Source organism: Hylaeus anthracinus, unplaced genomic scaffold (assembly GCF_026225885.1).
Source record: "Hylaeus anthracinus isolate JK02 unplaced genomic scaffold, UHH_iyHylAnth1.0_haploid 5, whole genome shotgun sequence".
NCBI classification, from domain to species: Eukaryota; Metazoa; Arthropoda; class Insecta; order Hymenoptera; family Colletidae; genus Hylaeus; species Hylaeus anthracinus.
The window spans coordinates 766,761-789,979 of NW_026535322.1; the positions used below are offsets into that span (position 1 = coordinate 766,761).

At 47.5% G+C, this 23,219-nt stretch overlaps 2 protein-coding genes across 8 annotated transcripts in view; one reads left to right on the plus strand and one right to left on the minus strand.

The window, feature by feature from the left end:
- The window catches only part of LOC128895438 (peroxisomal leader peptide-processing protease-like), a 32,048-nt gene that overhangs the window by 4,912 nt on the left and 3,917 nt on the right, over positions 1-23,219 (minus strand). The window contains exon 1 of one of the 2 annotated variants that reach the window (XM_054158028.1): positions 8,515-8,597. The exons of the other annotated variant lie outside the window; for it this stretch is intronic. The gene's annotated coding sequence lies outside the window, so the exon portion shown is untranslated. Of the gene's footprint in view, positions 1-8,514; positions 8,598-23,219 lie in introns of those variants that run through there. 2 annotated transcript variants of the gene reach the window in all.
- On the plus strand, positions 782-23,016 carry LOC128895443 (ion transport peptide-like). 6 transcript variants are annotated; one of them, XM_054158039.1, is made up of 5 exons: positions 6,877-6,960; positions 8,300-8,604; positions 19,446-19,984; positions 20,745-20,865; positions 22,049-23,016. In XM_054158039.1, the coding sequence occupies exons 2-4, from the start codon at positions 8,602-8,604 to the stop codon at positions 20,863-20,865; spliced, it is 663 nt and encodes a 220-aa protein (XP_054014014.1). In that variant the 5' UTR covers positions 6,877-6,960; positions 8,300-8,601; the 3' UTR covers positions 22,049-23,016. The 6 variants fall into 6 exon arrangements, with proteins under 6 accessions (XP_054014016.1, XP_054014013.1, XP_054014012.1 ...); XM_054158041.1 differs by lacking the exons at positions 6,877-6,960; positions 8,300-8,604 and adding an exon at positions 782-913; XM_054158037.1 differs by lacking the exons at positions 6,877-6,960; positions 8,300-8,604 and adding an exon at positions 3,766-4,980.

Sequence of the window (23,219 nt, forward strand, 5' to 3'; positions counted from 1 at the left end):
TTTGATCACAGGAGAACTTTCGGTCTTATAATCTAGCTTCGGACGTGAATATCGATCGACAAACGGCGTGGAATATTTTCCTTTTTAAATATTAAGAATCTCGTATTTCGCATACGTAAGGATCATTTCTTACAGACCAGAAAATAGGAATAAAAAATTATTTGCGCGACTCGATGAAAGCGTATGCAAAAAATCAACTTTGTAGGAATAGTTTCATAGCCGAATCTAGAAGCTGGCGGACTCGAGCGTCCTCCGGGCACCCTCGGTTGCGAGATAGGACGCGCGACGGCACGTGTACTCGAGGCAATTTCTCCGTCGTTGGTGTTCCACGTGTATCCTAAAATTGTCGTTGATCAACTATCTTTTGTTGTCTCTACGACGCCTACGTTTCCGTCCCCTCCCTACGACGATTCTCGAAACGTGGCTCGCTCGAGACGATCTGCGCGCGCGTCTCGGTTCAATCGCGTCGAAACGAGCGAAAAAAATAAGGAAATTGAAAGGGCGGGAAGAAGTCAGGAAACGAAGGAAAGCACCGAGAAGGTGGGGAGGCGAAAAGGAATACGAAAGGAGCCTACGATGACGTAGAAGACGTCACGTCAGCCACTCGTTATTCGCAAGGAAGAAGATTGCAGGCTCTATTTCTGCCTGTTCGCAATTAGGCGGGCAGCTGATGGCACCAGCGACGGCCGACTCGGAGCAGAGAGACCAGGGCCAGGGGGGCAGCGATAACGCGGCGATTCTATGGGCGAGTCGAAGGGGTGGCGCAGAAAGGGGTTCCCCCTGAAAGAGAAGGACGCGCGCAACGGAACACCCGCCGAGAGGTGTATATTAGACGCGGAACGCCGCGACGCCCGGATCAGAAGGAATCTATTCGTGGTGCCCGTTGCTGCCATTCAAGGAACAGCAGATCAAGGTACGTTTCTCGAGGTACCGATTGCGAACACGCGCCATTCTCACGATTCTTTCCTCCTTATTTCGATCGACCAGCAGCAGAGTTCTCCCCGGTTTTCGAAACGATTTCGCATCGTAAACAGTAGTTTGCCGTCGTCTTCGAGCTCCGGGTACGTCCTCGGTGTTCAGTGTCGAGTGTCGAGTGTCGTGTGTCTGAGTGTCGAGTGTCGCGTGTCGTGACCAGGGAACGGAGCTACGAAACCGGACGAAGCGGGACGGGTCGAGCCGGGTCGGGTCGGGTCGGGTCGGGTCGAATTGAAAAGCTTCCTTCGAACTGTGAAAACCCAACCGCGATTCGTTTCTTTTACCTTTCATTCGATCAACTTTATCAATCAAGGACGAGACAAGAAGGAATTCTCATGAAAAACCGTGGAATTCTTTGGTTTGTCGAGCAGTCCCGAGTTGTATAAAAACATTGCACGTTGTGATTTATTCGCGACGTTGCGTTCGTTCAATTCTTTTTGTTCCTTTTTCTTTTGATCCCAAACATTGTTGGTAGATGCGCAATATTTCGCTCAACAGAATTTCTCAACCGAAATGATCTCATCGACGGTACTTTACTTTGCTCCAAACGATCAACCTGAAAATACGCGACGTTCGACGAGAATTTAGCCCGACTCTGGCTCTGAAGTCTGCGTTTCATCTCTCTCAAGTGGTGAGCAGAGTCCGTACGCGATTCGCGAAGAAAATGAAATTGCGCGACTCCGTTCCCTTCCTCGTTCTTCATCCGATCATTTCTCTTCGTCTACAGCTCATTCGGCCCGTTCGGTTGTTTGTGGTCGCGTTCCATTTCGGAGCAAGTCCGTCAACGAACAAACGCTGCCTCGAGCAAACGAATAAGTGGTGTCGCGTAGCGTGTGTGTGCGTCCAGCTGTCTACTGTCGACGCGTTATGCCGAGAACGGAATCAAGTTCTGTCGCTTCCTCTAATCGTTACTTTAATTTACATCAATTGCATCTTGGCACGGTCGCGCGAGAACGATATCGTAAGCGTTTTCGACCATGCTCGGTCTTGTTTGTCGACGGCTTTCGTCGTCCCCCGAGTTATTACATAGTATGTTTAAACGGTTGAACATTTTTTAGTTCCGTCTACTTCGGGGCACGCGCTCGAGAACAACACCGTCGCAAAACTGTCCTCCTTTTAAACCGATCTATCGTCAATCATGACTGCAAACTACTTGGCAATTACAATCGTGGATATTGGTCCAACAATTGGTTCGTCGGGAATCGCAAAAATACGATCAGCTGTCCCGTTTCAATTGACCCGTCGCGCTGAACAGTCGAAGAGCGTTCTACGCGGGGAACCATGACGACCGTGACTTTTTCAAGTTCCCCATCCTTATTTCTCGTTTGACATTACACGAAACACAAGGACACGGAATACAGGCGATCTTGACCCAATGACGAAGGTCGGCGTTAACAATGCCGATGATGAGGCAAGCGCGTAATTCTATCGAGAGTTGGATGAACAGAGAATAGAGAGGGTCGAAAGCAGTAGGTGAGGAAGAAAAGGAGGGATAGAGAGCCAATGATCTCTATCGAATAACCAGGGACTAGGTATTCTCATGTTTAAATTTCTTTCGTCGAGGACAAACTCGGAACGTAAATCGATGGATCGTTATTCGAGCATTCGAACGAATTGCTCGAGTACGCAGACTTTGTTTGCTTTCGTTGGTGATAGTGGAACGTAGACGGTTATAGTCAGCCGTCGATTAATTTTAACAACAACAGGGTTGCGTATACTTTTAAAGGTTATCAGAGCAGAAAGAGAGAATAATTTTTCGTTACTTAACAATAGAAAGTTAGACGAAACGAGTTGAAATGAAAATTGTGCTCTCGATTGGTTTCGATAATCACGAGTAAAGGAAACAAGCGGTCGAACGACCGAACGAACACCGATCCAGAAAGCTATTCTGGGAATTTGCTACGGAACTCGAAGGCGAGCTACTTTCCGTTTTCAGAGAAGTTGCTGAGTTATTTATAGCGTCCTACCGTGGCACGTTTGTCGGAAAAGGACACTCTCTCTTTCTCCCGTTTCTCTTTTACCTTATTAAACACCTTTCCTTCCTTAGAATCGTTTCTCTCGACGTTCAGACGTTTGCGACCTGTTCGCTAACGATCCTTGATTTAGCGCCGTGGTTTGAATCGTTGAGATCGATGGAGCACTCTCGACGAAGGAAACGAACGTGTCACTTTTTTAAAACGAAGGTCTTGCGCGCTCGATCGCGCTCGATCTCTCGACGACACGGAAGTCTTTCGAGTTCTCCGCCTTGAAAGTTTGTTCGATCGGAAACGAAATTGCGAGGCGGCCGAAGGCTCGCTCGAAACAAGCGTTTTTGTTCTCGGTAATCGCGCTCCGTCCAGATTTGGATCCTACGGTGTATTCTTTCTTGAACTCGATTCCTCGAGGTCAAGGAACTCTTGCCTCGCTACCAGCTAGAAGCTTCGCCCGACCGGAAATGTAATCTCGATCGATCCAAGTTCCTTCGGGAGAATTGGCAAAAATCTCGGAGGGTTTCGGGTGTGTCGCGTATCGTTTGCCATGCGAGTTAACGGAGTAACCTTTTCGTTGTTACACGACACGATGCACCGCGAGAGAACACGCGCGTGCGGAGGTACGTCGGAAAGGGCGATGAGGGAGGGTGGGAGGAAAGTAGGTGTATCGGGGTAGGGGGGAGGGTGTAGCAATGAACGGTTGCGCGCAAAGAGGATCCTAGGCTGATCGTAGTCGTTTCGAGTGGCCGCTTGACTCGTTCAGGAGGGTCTTTTAACCGTCCATTCGCGTTAAGTGGTAGTCGTACCTACAGAGGGGCTCGTCCGTAACAGAAGAGGATGGCGAAGCGTGTGCGTGCCTCCCAGCCCTACGCGACCAGTCCGAGTCAGTATTCACCGAGATTGTCCACTCTATCACCGATGCTTTGCTCTTTGCTCTGAAACGGATAAATTGGTGCCGCGTGTTCTCTCGTTCGTTGTCGTATTTTCTCCTCGTCTACTCGTATTTTCCCCGAGTTACGATCGTTGCCCGTCGGTTCGTTACCATTCACGGGGGTTGCACGAATTCCTGGTATCCGAGGACCTCGGAGAGTTCGAGTTACCGAGATCCTGGCGTAACGAAGAACGTCACGAATTCGTGGTCGGCGCGAGGCCGATACACGAGTGGTTCGGCAATCGAGACGGCCGACCAAGGAACAGAGCCGAGAGATCTTATCCGAGGGGTTGGGTCGAAGGTGTTTCTCTCCAAGGTTCCAAAAATAAAGTTTTTCGAGCGGTTAAGATACGCGGTACGAGACTCTGTAGAGACACACGGAAGGAGTACCATGGCGCTTAGGGGGGAGAGAACCGTGGATGAGAAAAGAAGCGATGCTGCGCTAAGTTTGGCTGACCAGAGAAGGGTACCCGAAGAGGCGTAGAAAAGGGAGGAGCAGGTGTCAGCCCGGACAAACTTGCGTGATTTAGTGTACGAGGAATTCAACGATTCGACTGGTACGAGGAGGGCCCCGCTAGCCGACGCAACGTTAAGCCGAAGCTGCGCGAGGAGATTAGTCGGAGCGTGTGTACCGACTGGCACGGATACAGACATTAAACCCATCAGCTCTCCTCGCTGTTGACAGTCGTCGATCGTGGTTAAGTTTGCCGTTATGCAACCGAAAGGTCGATAGGATTCTGAAAAGGGACGGATAGCGGAGAAACGGACGAGTAAAGCAACGATTTAAATAGTGACAAGAGTGCTCGCGGAGAGACGCGACCAAGAGGAGACGAACAAGCTAAATAAGGCCAAAACGTACCCGTCGGTGTACACTGTACACTGTACACGCGTTCCGTCGGTCTTTCGAGTCTTTCGCTGGTCTTGGATGAAATAATCGACGATGAAGTTATCTTGAGATTCCCGACGGGATCAACGGGACCGATTCCGATCCGACACGGTGCTCGTCGAGGGAGATGAAGCTGCCGTCGGCGCGGCCGATCCACCATGGGGGACAACGACCGTCGCCGCGCTACGAGAAGCCGTGTCAACTTTGCGATCCGCTACGTGAGTTTAGAGAGTGAATGCTCGCGTAAACCTACCCAGAAGCGAGAAACCGACCGACTCCGTTCGTAGAAAAGTGAAAGAAACGTGCCTTACCGCTCGTATACCACCCGACCAGGGTATTTTTTCCGTGTCGAGTTGAATACTTTTCGGAGCGACATCTAGAACTTTGCTGGAATATAGAGACGTCGGAGACTTTCGTACTCGAATGTCTCTCTATAAACTACAGCGGATATCGATTTCGACAAAATTCGAAACGCGACTCTGTAAAAGTGTTTGATTCGACGCGGAAGGACTCGAGACGATATTACCAGCCCTCCGACTCGAGTTTCAAGGTGGTCTTGCTTGCATCGATCTCGAGTCATCGAAACCCTCTCCTGAGAGCGTCGGTTTCTCAAATTATTATTCTTTATATTCTCCGAGGTTTCTTCTTCATCTTCTTACTGGAGAACTGTCCTGCTCCAATTTTGACTTTTCGTTGAGAGGTTTGCCTGAAACAAGCGCGCTCTTCAAAGTGAGGAGCACAACCTCTGGAGTACTCCCATTTATAGCTATTTTTCTCGAAACATTTCCAAGCTCGTTTACGTAATATCTCGACAGCCAATAGATTGCTTCACTTGAAATATGATATGCGATGCAGAATTCTTTTCGAGACCTAGTCTATCCCCGACCCAACTCTGCGCAACTTTGCGAATGACTCGGCATCTTCGCTCGTCTCTAACGCCTTAAGGTTCGCTAAGAGACCTAGATCATATTTCACGGAATAATCTTCTCGTAGGATTTGCAACTTCACGATTTCAAGATTCCATGTGAAGCTCTTAACCTGTTAAGCCGGTGACGCGCAAAATGAGACGTAATCGTTTTAATTGCCATCTGGCTCGATTATACGTAGTCGGACGTGACTGGTCCCAATGAATCTACTTGGCGAATGTAATGAATCATTGGTGGATAGAAAACTACTCTCGTTAACGAGTTCGCGAGAAGAGCGTAAAGAGATTCCTCGTGTCGCGTTATGCAACAAATTGATCTACCTTAGCAACTTTGTCTGTATCGCGTGGGAAAAATACGTAGAGGACACATTCGAAGAACGAATAACTATAAACGCGAAACGGGGAAAAAAGAACACGTCGTGTAACGAGTTCTTATTCGATAGTTTTATCGTTGCGGAGAGCAAATTTATGTATGTCGAACGGATCTACCGTTTATAATGGAAGTAGAGCGCATTTCCTAAGTTCGAGATTGACATTCTTTGCCTCGATTTTCTTGCGTCGTCTACTCCTATCGGTTCGATCACCTTTGGCGTTTCACAAAAGAAATTGCATCATTTTCAGAGAGAGAGAGAGAGAGAGAGAGCACGTTGTACGAAACTTTCACGTACGACGAATGACGAAAAATAGGGAAAACTTGGACACAGGTTCGAATAAGACGTTCAATGACGTAACGAGCGCAGCTGTGTCGTTGGTTGATGCAACCGCAACGCGAGTTTACGCGGACGGCTAGTGGAGAGTTTTTAGAACAGCTCGATGCTCCTGCGAACGGCAGCGTTTCCACCGTTTCCAAGTATTCGGGGAAGATCCAACACGATATGGATCTGGGCAATCGATCGATTCTCGCAAGACAATTATCGTTAATCTCGTGCAAACGATCGCAGGAATGGCAAATTGACGATCGGTTTATCGGATCGATTCCCAAATGTATCGAGGAAGGAAAGAAGTTGAAGGTAACAGCGAGGGAGGCGACGGAGGTTGTAGATGTCGAGAGGCAGCGAAGGTGGAAGTGGGATACGAAGGTGGAGGTGGCGGAGGTGGCGGAAAACGCCGGGGGAGTTTACAAGAACGCGGGATTCTGATTGGTCAGCGACTCGGCCATATTACAAGCGACTACAGTCCGTGCTATATAGTTAACGCGAGTCCGAACATTCACGAGTGGCGCATCTCTCCGCCACTATCCAGCTTGGAACCGTCACTAGAAACGGATCTCTTGGTAAGAGGGGGCAGGGTGAATTGACTGTGTGAAAGAGAGAGCGGCTATGGTATGTGAAAGAGATTATGAAAGTGCGATAGAAGGTAGATACGATATATAAAATATATTGCTAGACAGGTAGGTACACGAATAAATATATGGAAGAATGGAGTAAGAAATAGATGAACGAATCGACGTTATTTCGAGTCATACATTTATTCGTTTATACGTCTATCTATCTAGGAATCTTCTGTCTATTTAGTTATCCGTACAATTGATCTATTTAATCATTTATTCGCCCATGTTTTCGTTCGATGGGCGTGTAAAATAACGAGATACGCGAGTAGATAAACGAATACATATGCGGCCAAATATATCGATCGATACCTAAATTAACAGACAGATGAATATGTAATACGAAATTGTCAGCCGTAGATAAAGGCAATGTAGTCGAATACATGAATGAATACGTTGATTTACGAATAGATGAATACTAATACCGATAGATTGATGTGTGGATAAATAGACGAATAGGCAAACGAAGAGACATATGGATGGATAGACGAAGGATCGTATCGGCAGATCGATAGATGGTTAAAGTTATGCATAAATGGATGAACGGACGAAGGGCCAGTTGGATAAGTGGATTGTTGAATAGAGTGACGGAGACGCGCAGTCGGAGAAATAGCGAAACGAGAGGGGGAGAGAGAGAGAGAGAGAGAGAGAGAGAGAGAAATGCGTGAAGGAAGTGAAAAGCAAAGCGAGCGGAGAATCGCGGACCACGGTTTAAAGGCCAATCCGATCGGTTGTTCGGATTGTCACGCACGGCCCACCTGTGCGCGGTGGATCGCGTCGGAGAACGGTTGTCCTTCGATATATCTCGCGTCGTTCGGCCCCGACGCCGACGGTCGCGACGGTGTCGGAGCCGTAAGGGGGTGGGTGGTCGAGGAGGCGGGCAGGCATTCTGCCGCGCGCGCGCCTTTCTCGAGATCGCGATACCACAGTTCCGCGGTGGTACTTGTCTCGCGTGTTTCCTTCCGCGACGTTTGAGGAACTCCGCACGAAAAAGGAAGTGTTCGAGTGAAAACCGTAGTCAAGGTGAAAATGAAATTTTCCAAAGAACCGGTGACAACGCAATCGCACCACTCGTGACAATCGCACCGACGTTCGTCCAGATTAAACGCGAAGTGACGTTGGTTTTTCGTCGATTTCATATCGATTTAAGTGGTTCGAAGAAAAGATCCTACCATCCGGCTCCGAAATCCGCTGAGAGGGAGTGAGTGAGAGTGAGCATCGAGCCAGTTGGGAGGGAGGGCAGGGAGAACGAGAAGAAAGACAAAGCCGAAACATACTTTTCTAGGCAAAGAAATTCATTGTGCACATATACGCGAACGAATCGAAAAGGTATCCCTCGACGGAATAAAGAAGCAAAGGAGGAAGAGGACCGAGTAGCCTCGACGGAAAACGGAAGATAAAGAAAGCTAAGGCGGCGAAAAGAAATCGAAAGAGGCGGCTAAAAGGAGAAAGGCGAAAAGACGGGGCGAAGAGCGTTAAATGTAAGTCTTAATACGTTACTTGTACACCGCAAGTGGGACAGTTCGAGTTGTCGTTTCTCTTCAACACCTCCACCTCGTTTAACGCGAGTTCGTTGTATCCGTGAAAATGGTAAGTGACTTTGACTACGGTTTGCCTGGATAATCTGTCCCGCTTTTACGTAGCTCGCGATAACACGGGAGGTCGCGACTGTTGCGAATCTTTGGGAGTTTAAATTATTCAAATGGCTTTCTAATCTGTCGACGTGAAAATTAATTTCGGTGTATCGTTATCGTTCAATTATTTCTGCGATCGACACTTTTAGTCGGTGCGCGACGCTTGATCGCGAAGAAGAAGAAGAAGAATCAACAGGCGGTAGACTTTTTCGAAAACGTCGTGACAGCGTCTGCGCGGTACGTTTTTCTGCTTTCGTTTCAGCGATGGAAACAATTTTATTCCAAATAATACGTGCGGTGATTTATTTGCGACATTCATTCGGTCGAATGGTTTCTTGAACACGTTTCTATTCGTTGAAATTTGATGACGAGTATATATCATAGATACAGAGACATATGAATATATAAACATATTCATGAATAGATTAATGGATAAGTAGACAGATATACGATTATACGGATGAGTAAATTGATGGATAGATAGACGAATACATGAATAACCAAGCGAATAGATTGATGGATAGAGAAACGAGTAGCCGTACGAAGGTACGTTCTCCAGAAATGTAAGGAATTAACAGTCTGTAACTATCCTGTTACAAATTTTCCATCGTTAATTGGAGCAAAACGCGAGACCGTTCCCATCGCTCGGTCATTTCAGACGTCGATCCTTATTGGACGAGTAATGGACAAAAAGTGGTTTATCGTTTTTTTATCTGGATAAGCGTCGAGCGTCACGAATTTAACGTTCAACCGAAGTCTGTTCCCAAACTGGATATCGAATTTCTGGCGAGATATTTCGTCAGACAGTTCGGTTCTCACGGCAGATGCGAGTTCTGAACGAATGGGCTTCTGGGAAGGCTAAGGAATCGACTGCTCTTTTTCTACGTTTATTTATTTCATCAATATTTTAAGATGAAACGGTCGTAACGCCGATTTCGCTTACTTTTTGTAATCGCAGAGTTGATCGGTCTGGCTTCTGAGAGGCACAAATACCCAAAGGCGTCTGGTACGAAAAGTTTAAACGGAATCGGACGTGGACGAGTTGAATTCGACCATGCTGTCGAGAAGGTTAACGAGAAAGAGAGGGCACAAGCTCGAGAGAAGCAGTGGAAGCAGGGGATCTCTATCTTTAGAGTTCATTCAGAGAATCTTTTACTCAGGGCCGACGAGCGAGGGCCAAACACGAGTTGACTCATGCTTGAAAGACCAACACACGAAGAGGTGAAGGAGAGAGAGAAATTCAGCAGTGTTCCTCTCGTTGAGCAGATGTATCGTTTTTGCTCCGACACGATTCGAATCGAGTCGAATCGAATCGAATCGAATCGAATGCGGAACAGAAGGGGCTCAGAAGTCAGCCTCTCGAAGGAAAAATCTATTTTAAGAACGGATCTGTATTTTTTCTTGGTTGGAAATTGGAGGTTCCCGATCGAGCACAGAGAGTACCGCACAGTGCTACAAAGACGATAGAAAATCTTAACCGATAGCGAAATAACATTTTCTACAAATTTCTGCCGGTAGAATGTTGAATTTCATCCAGGCTCGGTATCTCCAGCCCTCTGATATGCGTGTACTCGAATTCGTGAGAAAATTTATACCTCTCGTGATAACGAATGCAAGGAACAGCTTTACCAGCCGCGAGAACTCTTCTGTGTTTACAGTTCGCGGAAATCAAAGGTTCAGAATAACACGCCTGCTATCGCGTGAGTACGGTAACCGTTTGCTTTGACCAGTCGTAAATCGCCTAGTCGTCGCGGCCTACCATCGAGCGTTAACCCTTTAACGGCTGAGGCTGGGTCTCTTCGGACCCGAGCCTACAAACACCAACTGCACTGCTCGACATTTACGTTACTGTATAATATATTCCATAAGGGAACGTTACAGCCGTTTGAATAGTGGCGCGAATAGACGAATCAGAGGTATACCTGTGCGCTTATCATGGAAACGCGAGCAGGGATAAACAGAACGAGAGGAACAAAGAGAAAGAAATTAGCAAAGATAAGAAACGGCAGCGGAAGAAGTCGTAGAAAGAGTAGGAGGAACGTGCAACAACCACCTGTAGCTCATGGCGACACGCCTCTCAAGAAACTCGCTCAGCAAATGCGTGCGCGCGTTTTCTCGCAAGCTTCGAGCATGGCTTGTGATCTTTAGATAACTGGTGCACCTCTTGATTATAGCGAATTATAATACTAAACTCGGAGGAGCGAATCCTTGTTTACTAGATTACTCTGACGACCGCGAGTTTTACTTACTTCCTCGCCACGTTGACTCGAATTTATCCACGACGATCTCGATTGGTGGGAAAATCTGGGCGAAAGTTGCGTCATTTCCGCGGTGTAAAACGCGGTGTTTCTGGAAACGTGACTCGCGAATCCGTAAACACCGTGCCGATCTTTTCTTAGACCAACGACCGCACGTCGTCGAGAGTTCGTACGTTCCCTCGAAACTATTTAAAGAGAACGGAATGCATTTACCACTGCGGACGTTTTACGTTCGGTTCGTGTTACGAGCCAAGCCGTAGCAGCGATTAATCGCATTAGATCGTAGTGCCCGCCTTTTCAAACAGCGCTCGGTCCTCGGGTGTTTGATTTTAATCGCACCCCCTTCACCGTTCGAAAATAGACTCGAAAGCACGTTTCCCAAGAGTATTTGCGTCTACGAAAGGCAGTTCGACCGGCGAAGTAGTCTTATTCGCGTCTCGATTCGAGCAGGTTTGTGACTAATCGAATTCTTCTCTATTCGAGAGGTAGAATCGATTGGAAGGTCGGTTGCTTTAAGTATCGAAAGAATCACGGAACTGGGCCAAACTATAACGGCGATACCGAAACGATACCGAAACGAATGAACAAATTCATGTAACTGTTTGGTAAAAAAAAATGTTGTTGGTCCAAGTGGAACCAGGGTCAAAAAAGGTTACCGACCACTGGTCTACGGAGTAATACGCCACTGGCAGTACGTAGACTTTTGCGAGCAAGAGTGTACACGTACAGCGAAACGCGCAGCAAGCTCACAATGCGGTGAAGCGAAACGAGAGAAGCGAAAGACGGAGAAAGGCTACACACAGCTCGTCGTAATGCGAACCATAGGACGCCAAGCTGTCTGCCCTGCCGGAATGCTTGCTCTGCCCCACTACACTGTTCGAAGCTAATGTCCAATCGCGACGTTGCTGCCAGCGCTGGCTGCTGCTTCTCTTGTTCTTGTTTCTGTTACTGCGTTTGTTTCTGCTTTTGCTCCTGCTCCCATTTCTGTCTCTGCCGTTTAACTGCTCGTATTCCTGCCGCCATTACTTCGGGGTACCGTTGTCTTCGCTGATATGTTCCTCGGATTCTGCCATCGGTTCACGCCGCGGGTTCACGCTCTACTCTTATCTTCTATTCTTCGTTTGAGATTTCCATGTAGCCAAAGGACTTGCCTATCGACGGTTCGCGAAGGCTATTTTCGTTGCGACCGTAACGGCGATAAATGGCGATTATGAAACGGCATCGACAGACCGCGAGGCTGAAATAGGAACTTGGAGAGTAACGTTGAAACGATGACCAGAACCGCGATAGAAGAGACCACCACAGAGCAGGCTTTGTCCTACATATGCGAGATAGCGCATGTACGGTCTTGCACTTCTCGAGTCTAACCGGGCGGCCTGACCAGCCGGATCGCGTAAATAAATCGTGTGATTCTCCCCTCGCGGCTTCCTCTTAACCTCCGAGCTGGAGAACCATTCCGAGCATACCGAGAAAGACTAACGCCAGCAAGGTCTGCAGAAACAGTAGTCTTTCTCTCTCTCTCTCTCTCTCTCTCTCTCTCTCTCTCTCTCTCTCTCTTCCTCTCCCTCTTCTTCTTTCGACGGCTGCACGTATTCTTATGGAGTCGCATCGCGCACTGGAAAGGCCCCCATCACTCCCGTGTGGGGCTGAAATTATTCAGACACTTTCATATCGGAGACTTTCGTAAATATTCTTCTCAATTTGGTTTATTTTTAAGAAATCGGACCAAGTACACGTTTCATCCATACCTTCGAGGGTGGTTTTTCCCCCTCGAACTCAAATTTTAGCCAATGGAAAAAAAGACACCTCTAGTAGCGTAGAATCGAACGATACTCTTTGGAAGGTTTTTATTTAGCCTTTTCGTTGGTTCGCTCAGCGACGCTCGCCGTTACGCTGATTATGCGATCGACAACCTCGACGTACTCGCGCCGTAATCGGCACAAAAGATTGGACGATAGGAAAACAGAGGGCACGAGGGAGAAAGAGGGCGAAAGAAAAGGCGTGTTCGCGCGTATAAAGCTCAATCCGAACGACACACCTGTTGAACATTCCTTTGCAAATACCCGCGCGTCGACTACGTGCGTTACATACGAAGTTGCATACGGACGCAGCTGTGCTTGGCTCGCCTTGGACAAGAGCTCGTCACGAGAAACCTCATCTGTTCGGCGAATTCCATGGAAATAAGTTTCCATCGATTGTCTTTAGACGATCTCGGGCCTTGACTCCGTTCTGTGAAATTTTCCTGTTCGACTCCGGAACGGACAGAGTCTCGCAATTTTCCACGCCGTGACGACCGTTCGACGGTTAGCTTAATCGAAGAAATCAGGACAGATCGCGAGTCCATCGGAACGATTCAATGTTCGAATCTTTCATGGAAGCGTTAGTCGCGCATCGTTAGCCGAATACAAAAATATCGCGAGCAGTCCAAACGCTAAAAGAAAGCAGACAGTGGCCGCGCAGCCAACAGGACGATATAATGAACTCTGTTTCGTAACGAAAGTTTCAATTTTATCGATCACGAGCTTAACGACCGACGTCATTCGATTTGTCTCTTTCTTTGTCAAATTCTATTCTTATAAATGGTTCAAGGTCAGCCGCCGTAAAGCTTACTCTCGTCCAATTGTATCAGTTGTTTTCTCCACTCTGTAACACACGCGGCAGCGAATAAAAGCGTGTCGCCGCGATGGTAATCGCCCTCGTGTTCTCGATCAAATTAACCAACGAATAACTCGGTTCGCCGGTGATTCGTTAGCCGAATTCTCGGAACTCCGGTTGCTCCGAAACATGGAAATCCCCCAGGATCGATCGCGTGGAACGTTTCGATCGACAAACGATCGGTGCCCGGGACAGTTTATCGGAATTGCTTAACGTTTAATCGTCGTTCGCCGTCGGCGTAGGTTAATAGGACTGTTCTTATGTAATTAACGCGAACGATTGACGTCACTGGCTCTTCTATTTATGTTACCTCTCTTCGAGAACCGACGAATCACGGCGTAAGCATTTCAGTTTTTCCATCCTGTCGATCGATTCGTCGTATCCCAGTTGTTTCCACGAAAACGAATGACGCCAGAAACGTACCCTCTTTTTGCTACGGCGTGCTCGGCCGACGATGACTTTCATCCGAACACGGCTGCAGGTTGCCGGTACCTCGCGATCGAACCGTCCAGAACAGTCATCGTTAATCCTCGGAGGAAGTTAGTTTAGGAGCTACCGTATAGAACGCAACATTTTTGGTGAGCAAAATGTCTTGTATTCGTTGTTCAGAGTTGTCAACTAAATCATACTTTTCCTCGTCCATGCTCGTAAAAGTTACCGACTCCGTTTCTGGAGATGAGCCATCTTCTTGAAAGCCTCCTTCGAGACGATTGGTTAGATTCTCTATATCAAAGTCCACGAAAGAAAATCAACTGAATTGGGCAATAAGTTCAATTTTTCTTCTTGTCACTCGAAATTAAGACGAGCGACTATAAAATCATTGTCGCGGGCAATTGATTGCGAGCGAGCGACGGCTCGGCGACCACTGATCTAGAAAGATTGACTTGTTCGCGAGGAAACTTGAACGAGAATAATTACTCGTTAAAGGCGTTGCGATACACGATCGTAGTCGGGATCGCGTTTCTTTTTAACGAACATAGCGGCCGATAAGTTTAACGGCGAGGATTTCGATCGTCCTCTTCGAAGGACCCAATTACGTTTGGTCGGTTCTTTCCGATTTCGCTTAGGTTCGATTATAATGTATCGCGAACAGTTGCTGTGGTACTCCGCGACGTTCTTTCCGCAATATTGGGAACTTTCTCGCGCTGAAATAAATGAAAGAGGAACGAAAGAAGAATTGAAAAGGAGTCGGTGTTGGAGGTGGGGGTGGTGGTGGACGGGGAAGAAGAAGAGCTCGGATTCGCAATTGGAATCGCATACAGGCACCCGGCTTCTGTCGACTCAGCCTTTCCCTTCTCGTCGAGGTTACAAACAGCATCTGTACACGTCAGAGCACACCTGGGTGGTGATCTCGTGTATTAAATTATCGTCGTGTTGATCTTACAAGCGAGCGGGAGATCGTTAGTTTTGCTCCAAGATCCCGCGATCGAGGACGCCGGACGCCTCGATCCTCCGTCGTCCGTTCAACCCGCCTATCTCTCCTTCTCCTCCAAGTTCTTCGGCTTCTCCCGCCGTACCTCCCCTCGCTCCCTCCCCCTTTTTCTCTCTTCTCTCTTCTCTCTCCTTTTCCTATCCCACCACTTTGATCTTCGATCGTGACCAGATAACCAGCACTTTCGCGGCACTTTCAAAGTACCTCTAGCTACGTACCCAGAGCCTACCCAGAAAGTTCTCGAACCTTGTCCGACTATAGATTCTTCGATATCCTTTCGTCTTCTTGCTGTTTGCTTTCCAGCCTCGACCTCTGTTTAGGTATTTCTACCGCAACACAAACGAATTCCTTTCTCTTCTCTCTTCCCTTCCCTTCTCCGTGGGCTGATCGAGTGCTCCCTCGTTCGCCGATATTCGCTTCTATTCGAAATATCACCTCCGCCGTGTTCGTCTTCCCGTTGTTTTCCGAGATGTTTGATTCTCGAGCAGTTTGGTTGAAATAACACCGAGTTTTGGGCGAGACGATCGAGGGAACAAGATCGTGAAAAAGAGTTTGCTAACTCGTTCCGATTTCTTTCCTCGAAACTCGTCGATTTCGAACGAGCCGTTCGAACAGCGCAACCAATTCGATATATATTAGGATTATTTAACGTAAAGTCCGTAGATCAATTTTAAGGATCGGTGACTCTCGTTTGGCCCCGTCGCGCCGCGCCGCCTCGTTGTCGCTTGATTTACGACTCTTATCCTTTTTCGAGCCTCTCGACTCAGCGCCTATTTCTTCGTCTTCATTTTGTCTCCCCGTGCCCCTCCTATCCCTGGCATTCTCTCGTCCCTTTTCATTTTATCCCTCCGCATGCTATAACCCGCGTACCGCGAGGCACATGTTGCATACTTAGCGGAGAATATCGGTGGCGGCCAAGTGCCTAATTAGAGGGTTCCATGTCTCGTCCTCCATTCTCCTCTTCACCCTGAACTCTCTGTACGTCTCTTAATCGTCATTCCTTTTTTACTTCCCTCAACGGCTCCATTCTAAACACCCGTTCCCACCTCCTTCTATTTCCGTCCATTTACTAGCGTTTCCAAAACTGTGCTATTCGAATCGGTAAACGCGTATACAATTACATAATAGTCGTATCTATGAACGATAGCACCGATGACAGCTACGAAAAACTGAAAAACTGTACATTTTTCGGGTCGTTCGACCAAGTTTGTTCGTAGAAAAAGTTTGAGAAGGGCTAACGAATACCATCCTCCTTGTCACGCGCGAACGCAGAATCGCACAGGTAAAAAGGAGAATCCTATTCGGAATAAGCTGGGCGTTTGACGAGATCGGTTTCGTATGCGTGTGCACACCATCGCCGTCGGCAAGAATATCACGGCGGCCTCCTCTCTCGCAAGAAGAGGAGGCCGTGCAAGAAACGGAGTCGCGTGTGTACGGTGCGCGAATGTAGTGGGAAAGACGGACAAATGCAGCAAACACACACACACACGTACGAGACCGTGCCGCGAAGTGCACGGGGTCCTCCTAGCGAGGAGAGGGCCCCTCGTGAGCTCGTCGAGCAACTCCTTCTCACGATTGAGTCATCCGGCACAGGAAAAGGACCACCTGGTGAGGAGAGTCAACGATGTATCTAACGATATAGACCGTTTCGCCCTCGTGGCTCCTTCCTCTTATCCCCGTCGACCGAACTCGATTCGATTCGACTCGACTCGTCTGGACGTCGTTCTCTTCCTCCTCTTCTGCTCTTGCTCTCTTCGTCCTCCCTCAACCTCTTTCTGTGCCCATCTTACGGTCGACGCATCTCGCTGGATCCTTTCGGTAACTTTACCGTAATTTATTTCATCGTTCGGTTATCAAGGTGTCGTGGAAAATAGTTGTTTATAGTTTCGCGATACGTTCAACGTTCGTCGTACGTTCTTATTCCTCATCTGTTATTCGAATAAACTTCCTCTTTCGCTTTCCATGAAACGAGCTTTTTTTCGAATTCTCAAACGTCGCGTCGAGTCGAGAAACGACGGATGAAAATCGACGAAGAGATCCGTTTCAGCCATATGGTTTTCGTAGAAACGTAAATCGCGTACGCATGAAAAACTCGCATCTGGCCACGCGCAGGCATCGACGTGTACGTACGTACAGTGGCTCGCAGAAGTATTCGTACTTTCTCCACCAATGATCTCTAGTATCATCTCTGGTATGATCACTAGTACATTTAGAACAAGATTTCAGAGGATTTTTAGCGATGAAAAAATATAAGCGCTGTATTAGCTATTTGAGTTTAAGGCTGCACGAATACTTGCGCGAGTCACTGTATGCGCAGAACTCGCGAGCTGGATGGCATCGCGCGACAAAACCGTGAAACGGTGCCGAAGAGTGTATGGTTTTTTGCTTAAAGGGGATTTGCAGATTGCACACCTGTGCGTAGCTTGGCTGAGGAAAGACCTCACCTGTCGAGCAACCGGTCTCCATTGACTTTTTCTTCGTTTACGTACACTCACTTTGCTCTCTGCTCTCCACTCCACTCTACTGTCCACTCTCCACTTTCTGCTCTTCACCCCTTCGTCCTCTGCCCGCTGCGTTTCGTTTTTCATCCCTCTCAACCTGCACTCATTCAGTCCTTGCACCCTTCGATTTTCATTTCCTGTTTTTCACTCGGACTTTTGATCGGGAAAGCATCGGGAAGGTATACTTTTAAGTATCGCGTATACACGCGTTACGCCATAAAATCTGACAAGGTTAAATAGAACGCGAGGAAAGAAAGTTGCGGTCTTACATAAAGACTAAGGAAAGAAGATAAAGAATTCATTTACCCGATTACTTTTATTCCACCGTTTGACCATCTATTCTTGGAATCGAAGAGTTCGTTCCATGGAACATGGAGTTGTCGCCTACTTTCTTAACGCTTTCCCCAAGTGTCCACTATCGAAACAAAAAGCGGCAACAACTTGCAACCTACATTTTTTAACGTAGAAAACTGAAACAAAGTGCAAACTTGGCTGACTTTGACACCAAAAAAAAAAAGCCTCTACCGTTTCCTGAAATCGAATACAGCGATCGAAGATCGTAATCTCCGATATCAGTCCTGGATAGGTACTGGAATCGCGAGACTCGCGAGATCTATGAATAGAAAGGCTGCCGAACCAAGTGAAGGGAGGGCAAAGTGTTAAAGGGCTCCGTGGACGATTATCGTCGCGTAGCGTGCCCCGGGACAGCCGATGATCAACGATCGAGCGGTGATCTCGTGGTCTCGAGGCTTGAAAATCCGTCGGACGGTCTTTAACGATCGACACTGAGCGACTTTAGAGGCAAATTATCGAGCCTCGGGCAATTACCAGGTGGGGGTCCGATATAGAGTGAAGCGGTTTGAGAGTTCCGAGAATCGGTCGTGGCTAAAAATAAGATCCCACCCGGGAGCGGTGATTATGTTCCGAAAAAAGCGAACTGGGCGAAACGCTCTCCTCAGCGTGTGCAGGTGCCGCCGATGAGACCAGGAGAGAGAGAGAGAGATAAAAAGAAACAGAGTGGGGGGATGAAAAAAAAAAAGAAAAAGAGAAAAGAAGAACGGAACCGAGAAGCCGTCGTGTGTTCGAGAATCTCGCGTTGCCCCGCATCGCCTCGCATAAGAAGGTCCCTTTCGTCCCGCGCATTGCTATGCAGTACCGTGCCGTGCCGTGCCGCTCTGCGCTTCGGCTCCGCTTAATGAAGTTGTCGGTTCAGGACGTTTACAGGTGGGGCCTACCTGCGTGTGGTCCATTCACAGCGACTGCCGCGGGACTGGTTAGGAGCGCTTTACATCTTTGCTTTTACCTCTCGAACCGCCTCGAGACCGTGGAGGCTCGATGAGCCCGTGTTCTCCGAGAGGGCCGTCATCGTCGTCATCGTCATCGTCGTCGTCGTTGTCGTCGTTGTCGTCGTTGTTGTCGTTGTTGTCGTTGTTATCGTAGAGGATGTCTGCCCCTGTCAAGACACAGTCGCGGAAAGGCTGTTATTACGGCCACAACAAAGTGAGATAGAGCGCGAAGGAAGGGAGTTTTTTGAGTGGTGGATCGTAGGGATACCAAAACTTACGAATACGTATACCCTGAGGCCTCTCGGAGATCGAAAGGAACCCAGGCCACTTATCCTTTGGAGGCCCCTTACGCTCTCCTTGGAGGCTTTCGGTGTATTCAAACTAAACTATTTTTGGCCAGAGAGAAATAGGTATTCTTGGTATCAGGACCGATATTAGAGCGTTTTTTTGTTTTCGGTCTACTAGATGGACTCAGCCGGCCAGACTTGGTCGGTAGACCCTTGTAGAGGGTTCTACATGCTTAAAGAGGCCGATGGTAGGAGAGTTATATTCGTTTCGTTATTGAAAAATTAGACTCGGACCGAACTCGATCAATGATCTCCTTTAAATCTGTTCTCAATCGCGTTAGCTTCCGTTCGTAAGGCGCTTGTTCTTGTTTGTTTCAGACTATGCATCGACAACAGAGGCTTCGATCGCCATCGTCGTCTCCTTCGTCGTTATCGTTGCCATTCTCAGCGTCTCGGTCTTCCATCTCGACCGTGTCGCTGTCGTCGGCGTCGACGTCCACGACCACGCCAATCCCGACGCTGACGACGAAGGCGACGTCACCGTCGTCGTCCAACGGCCTGTCGTCGTCGGCGACGTGGTCGACGTCGAACCTATCGCCGTACACCTGGAGCGTGCAGCAGACCTCATGCTCGAGGCTATCGTCGTTGTCGGGCGAATCATCCATCGCATCATCCGTGTCGATACCCTGCCCGAGACTCGTCTCCGTGTTGGCTTGGTCGGTGACGCTGTTACTCGTGTCTTCGTGTATCGGTCTAACGGACGCTGGAATCCTGAACGGGCATCCTTTGGGTAAAAGGTCCTTCATCGATATCCAATGTAAGGGTATATACGACAAGAGCATCTTCGCCCGGCTGGATCGTATCTGCGAGGATTGTTACAACCTGTTCCGAGAACCTCAGCTGCATCAACTGTGCAGGTAATCATCCACGGTTCTAGATATCCGCGTTTCGCTACGAGACTTCCAAATTAGACAACTGATTACTCACGAAGAGCAACAGTGTGCGCTGAGATTTATTTTACGAGGGATCTATCGAATCCTCGATAGACTCGAACGACCGAAGCATATGGCGCCCGCTCGGTCGATGGGCGCGTGTCTTCCGTTGCGAAGTTCCGCTCGTGCTAGTTCGACGGGAATTTTTCGCTTCGTCGGTTTTATTCGGCGAAATCGAACGGTTTCGTTGCGTCATGGCAGCGAAAGAAAGGAAATTCGTTACGTAGGTGCGTTTTGGTTGGTTGGTGTTATCCACGCGACACGCTCAACCATAGCCACTGTTATACCGAACAGAGCCGCGCCCCTTGCTCTGCTTCCTGTTTTCGTACCACTCGCGCCAATTCTCCTATTCCATTATACTACTCGTGCGTACAAGTATGATAATCTCGCAACTGGAAGACAGTCTACAGATCGAGGAACGAAAGCGACCGAAGGCACGCGTGCTCGAATCTTGACGTACGTTCGGACATGTGCCTTCGGTTGCCTCGATCTCTCGGTTTAATCGCGGCTTAACAGCCATCCCTGTGATCTTTGACAGAGTTTGGAACAATGATTCCCAGCGGAAACGTTTGTCTCGTTTATTTTCAGCAACATGGATCTCTAGGACGGATCGCAAGATAAACATACGTCCGTGAAATCAAGGGTCTGCCCCATCTGTAGCGTTTGTATTTTGAAATGTTTTCAGGAAAAACTGCTTCACGTCAGACTACTTCAAAGGATGCTTAGACGTGCTACTGCTGCAGGACGAAGTAGAGAAGATCCAAACATGGATCAAGCAACTTCACGGAGCGGATCCTGGGGTTTAGGTAGCTTCTTCTTTTATGTTTATGATTTCCTTTATGCGCGTTTTTATTTTTGCATTAGCTTTCCCATTCTGTTCGCGTCTGTCCTGGCCACTCTCCGCTTTCCACTGCCTTCTCGTCCAACTTCTCTCTCTTAAATCCACGAAAGCTTATTATTTTTCAATTTCTCTTCGTTTCCCGTTTTTCTCTTCCTACTTTGCCATCGTCGTACAAGTTTGTTTTCGTTGCTCGTTGATGAATTCTCGTCATCGATACTTTTGTGCTTTCCGAATTGACCTAGTTGCTTCCCGATATCGCACAAACGGTTCGCCTCGACGTCGTGCCAAGAATTCACAAATCACCACTCAACGATGCACCTGCTACACACGATGATACACGAAATTCGCACATGCTGTACACGTATTTAGGTAATTTCACATTGAATCCACGACAGGTAACACGAGACAAAATTCAGTTTACACTCTCTTATCCTTTTTATCCTACTCTTTCAAGTGGACAATGATAATTGACGGTCCAACAGGGAGGGTACAGGGAGCGGAACAAGTTCACCTCGAATCCCCTTTATCCTCACGAATCCTTTTTTCGACATTGTTCACTAATGTAACGAGCAACGGTTTGCCATCATATTTTTGTCGACACTTTCGTGAAACGTAATTTTTGTGTCTACGATTTTCGTTGCGTCGAAGACGTGAATTTTGGACTTGACGCTAACGAAGATTTTTCAGAGAACCAAAGGAAACAGGATGTCCTCGACAATACTCCGACAAAATGTATTTCCACAACGATAAAATATTTTTGCAGGTACTTGTTGGAGACAACGGCGGCACTTTTTCTTGTTTTTTGGCCAGCCTGCACTTTTGTCATAACACCTGCGTCTCGCACATTTTTGTCAAACATAGTCGCGTCAAACGTCCGCGTCTCTTCTCTTATTCGCAAGCTAATGCATATTACATACGGATTCGTTTGTTTTTCGCGCACTAACGCAACGACTATGCGCTGTTTAACTTTCAAAATTTTGGCCTAGCATAGATTAACCGAGGCACATTTGCGCTCTTAAAAAAAGTCTAGACAAACGGATCCTAAACAAATAACATGACCTGCGCCCCTGATCACCTGGCATCGATGTATGCAAAATAATCTAAGCAATTGTTGGTCTAATCGAGTTGTTGGCCATATTTTCCCGTAGGCAAAACTGCTTTGGTACGCAATACTTCACAAGCTGTATTCAAGCGTTGCTGCTCGAGGACGAGAAGGAAAAGTTCCAGGAGATGGTCGAGTACCTAGGCCGCAAGAAATAAGAGGAAAAGAGTACAGACGCGCTTTCATCGCGAAGGGTCCGTTTACGACATCCAGCGATGAACGATTTTAACGAGGTCGACGAAGAACAGTGGGAAACGAGAAGCCAGCGACTTCCAGATCACAATCGCGACGATTGTACGCAGAATATCGCAGATCCCAGACATTCGTTCACGATACATCCTTCGCGACGTCCGTAACACCGAGAACACTCCTGAACTGGGGATTCGGAGCACGCTGCAACACAATCATACCTCCTCTTTTCTTTTTCGATACGACTGAACGCAACGACGAAGACTATGTCGGCGATCAACTAAATCAACGACCGCGAATATCCTTTTCCTGGTCCAAGTTCACATAGTAGATAAACAAGTTGGATAGGAAAAAATTCGTAAAATTGAAATTAAACTTGTTCGTCTGCTCCTGAGTCTGTTCTTACTTGAAAAAGAAACAGCTAAACCGGTATTTATCTAAACAACAATTTTACACATCTCGCGATCAATCATGTCGTCGATCATCGTCTTCGTCGTTTTCGTTCCCGCAAAAAGGTTGTACAACAAAATAATGAAAACGGAGCGGTATGTGCGAATCGTACGTGCGATGAACCCATACGAATCTAGTCGACAGAATATTTGCGCTCGCGTATTGCGCCATGTTTTTATCCAAGTAATTATTAATTAATTATTTATGTTGAGCATCGTCGTTCGTTATTGCGACGATTATTATTTTTTATTTTCTTTTATATCGATATACTTCCTTAGCAAAAATCAACGATCGTACACGTTACTTATGCAGGATATGTTTTTTCGATAAGTAAAGTACATAGCTTAGAGAGAGAGAGAGAGAGAGAGAGAGAGAGAGAGAGAGAGAGAGAGAAAAAAAGTCCATTATCGGTTTTGGCGTGAAATTTTTTCATTGGAAAATTCAAGCTTCGAGAGACGTGTATGTTTTCGAGACGCTCGTAAAACTTTGTTTGAGAAATTTAGTTGTACGGTAGAGTTTCATCCAGTTTTATCATACAATTGGCAAGAAAAAGGGGCATTGAAACAATCCTGAACGAC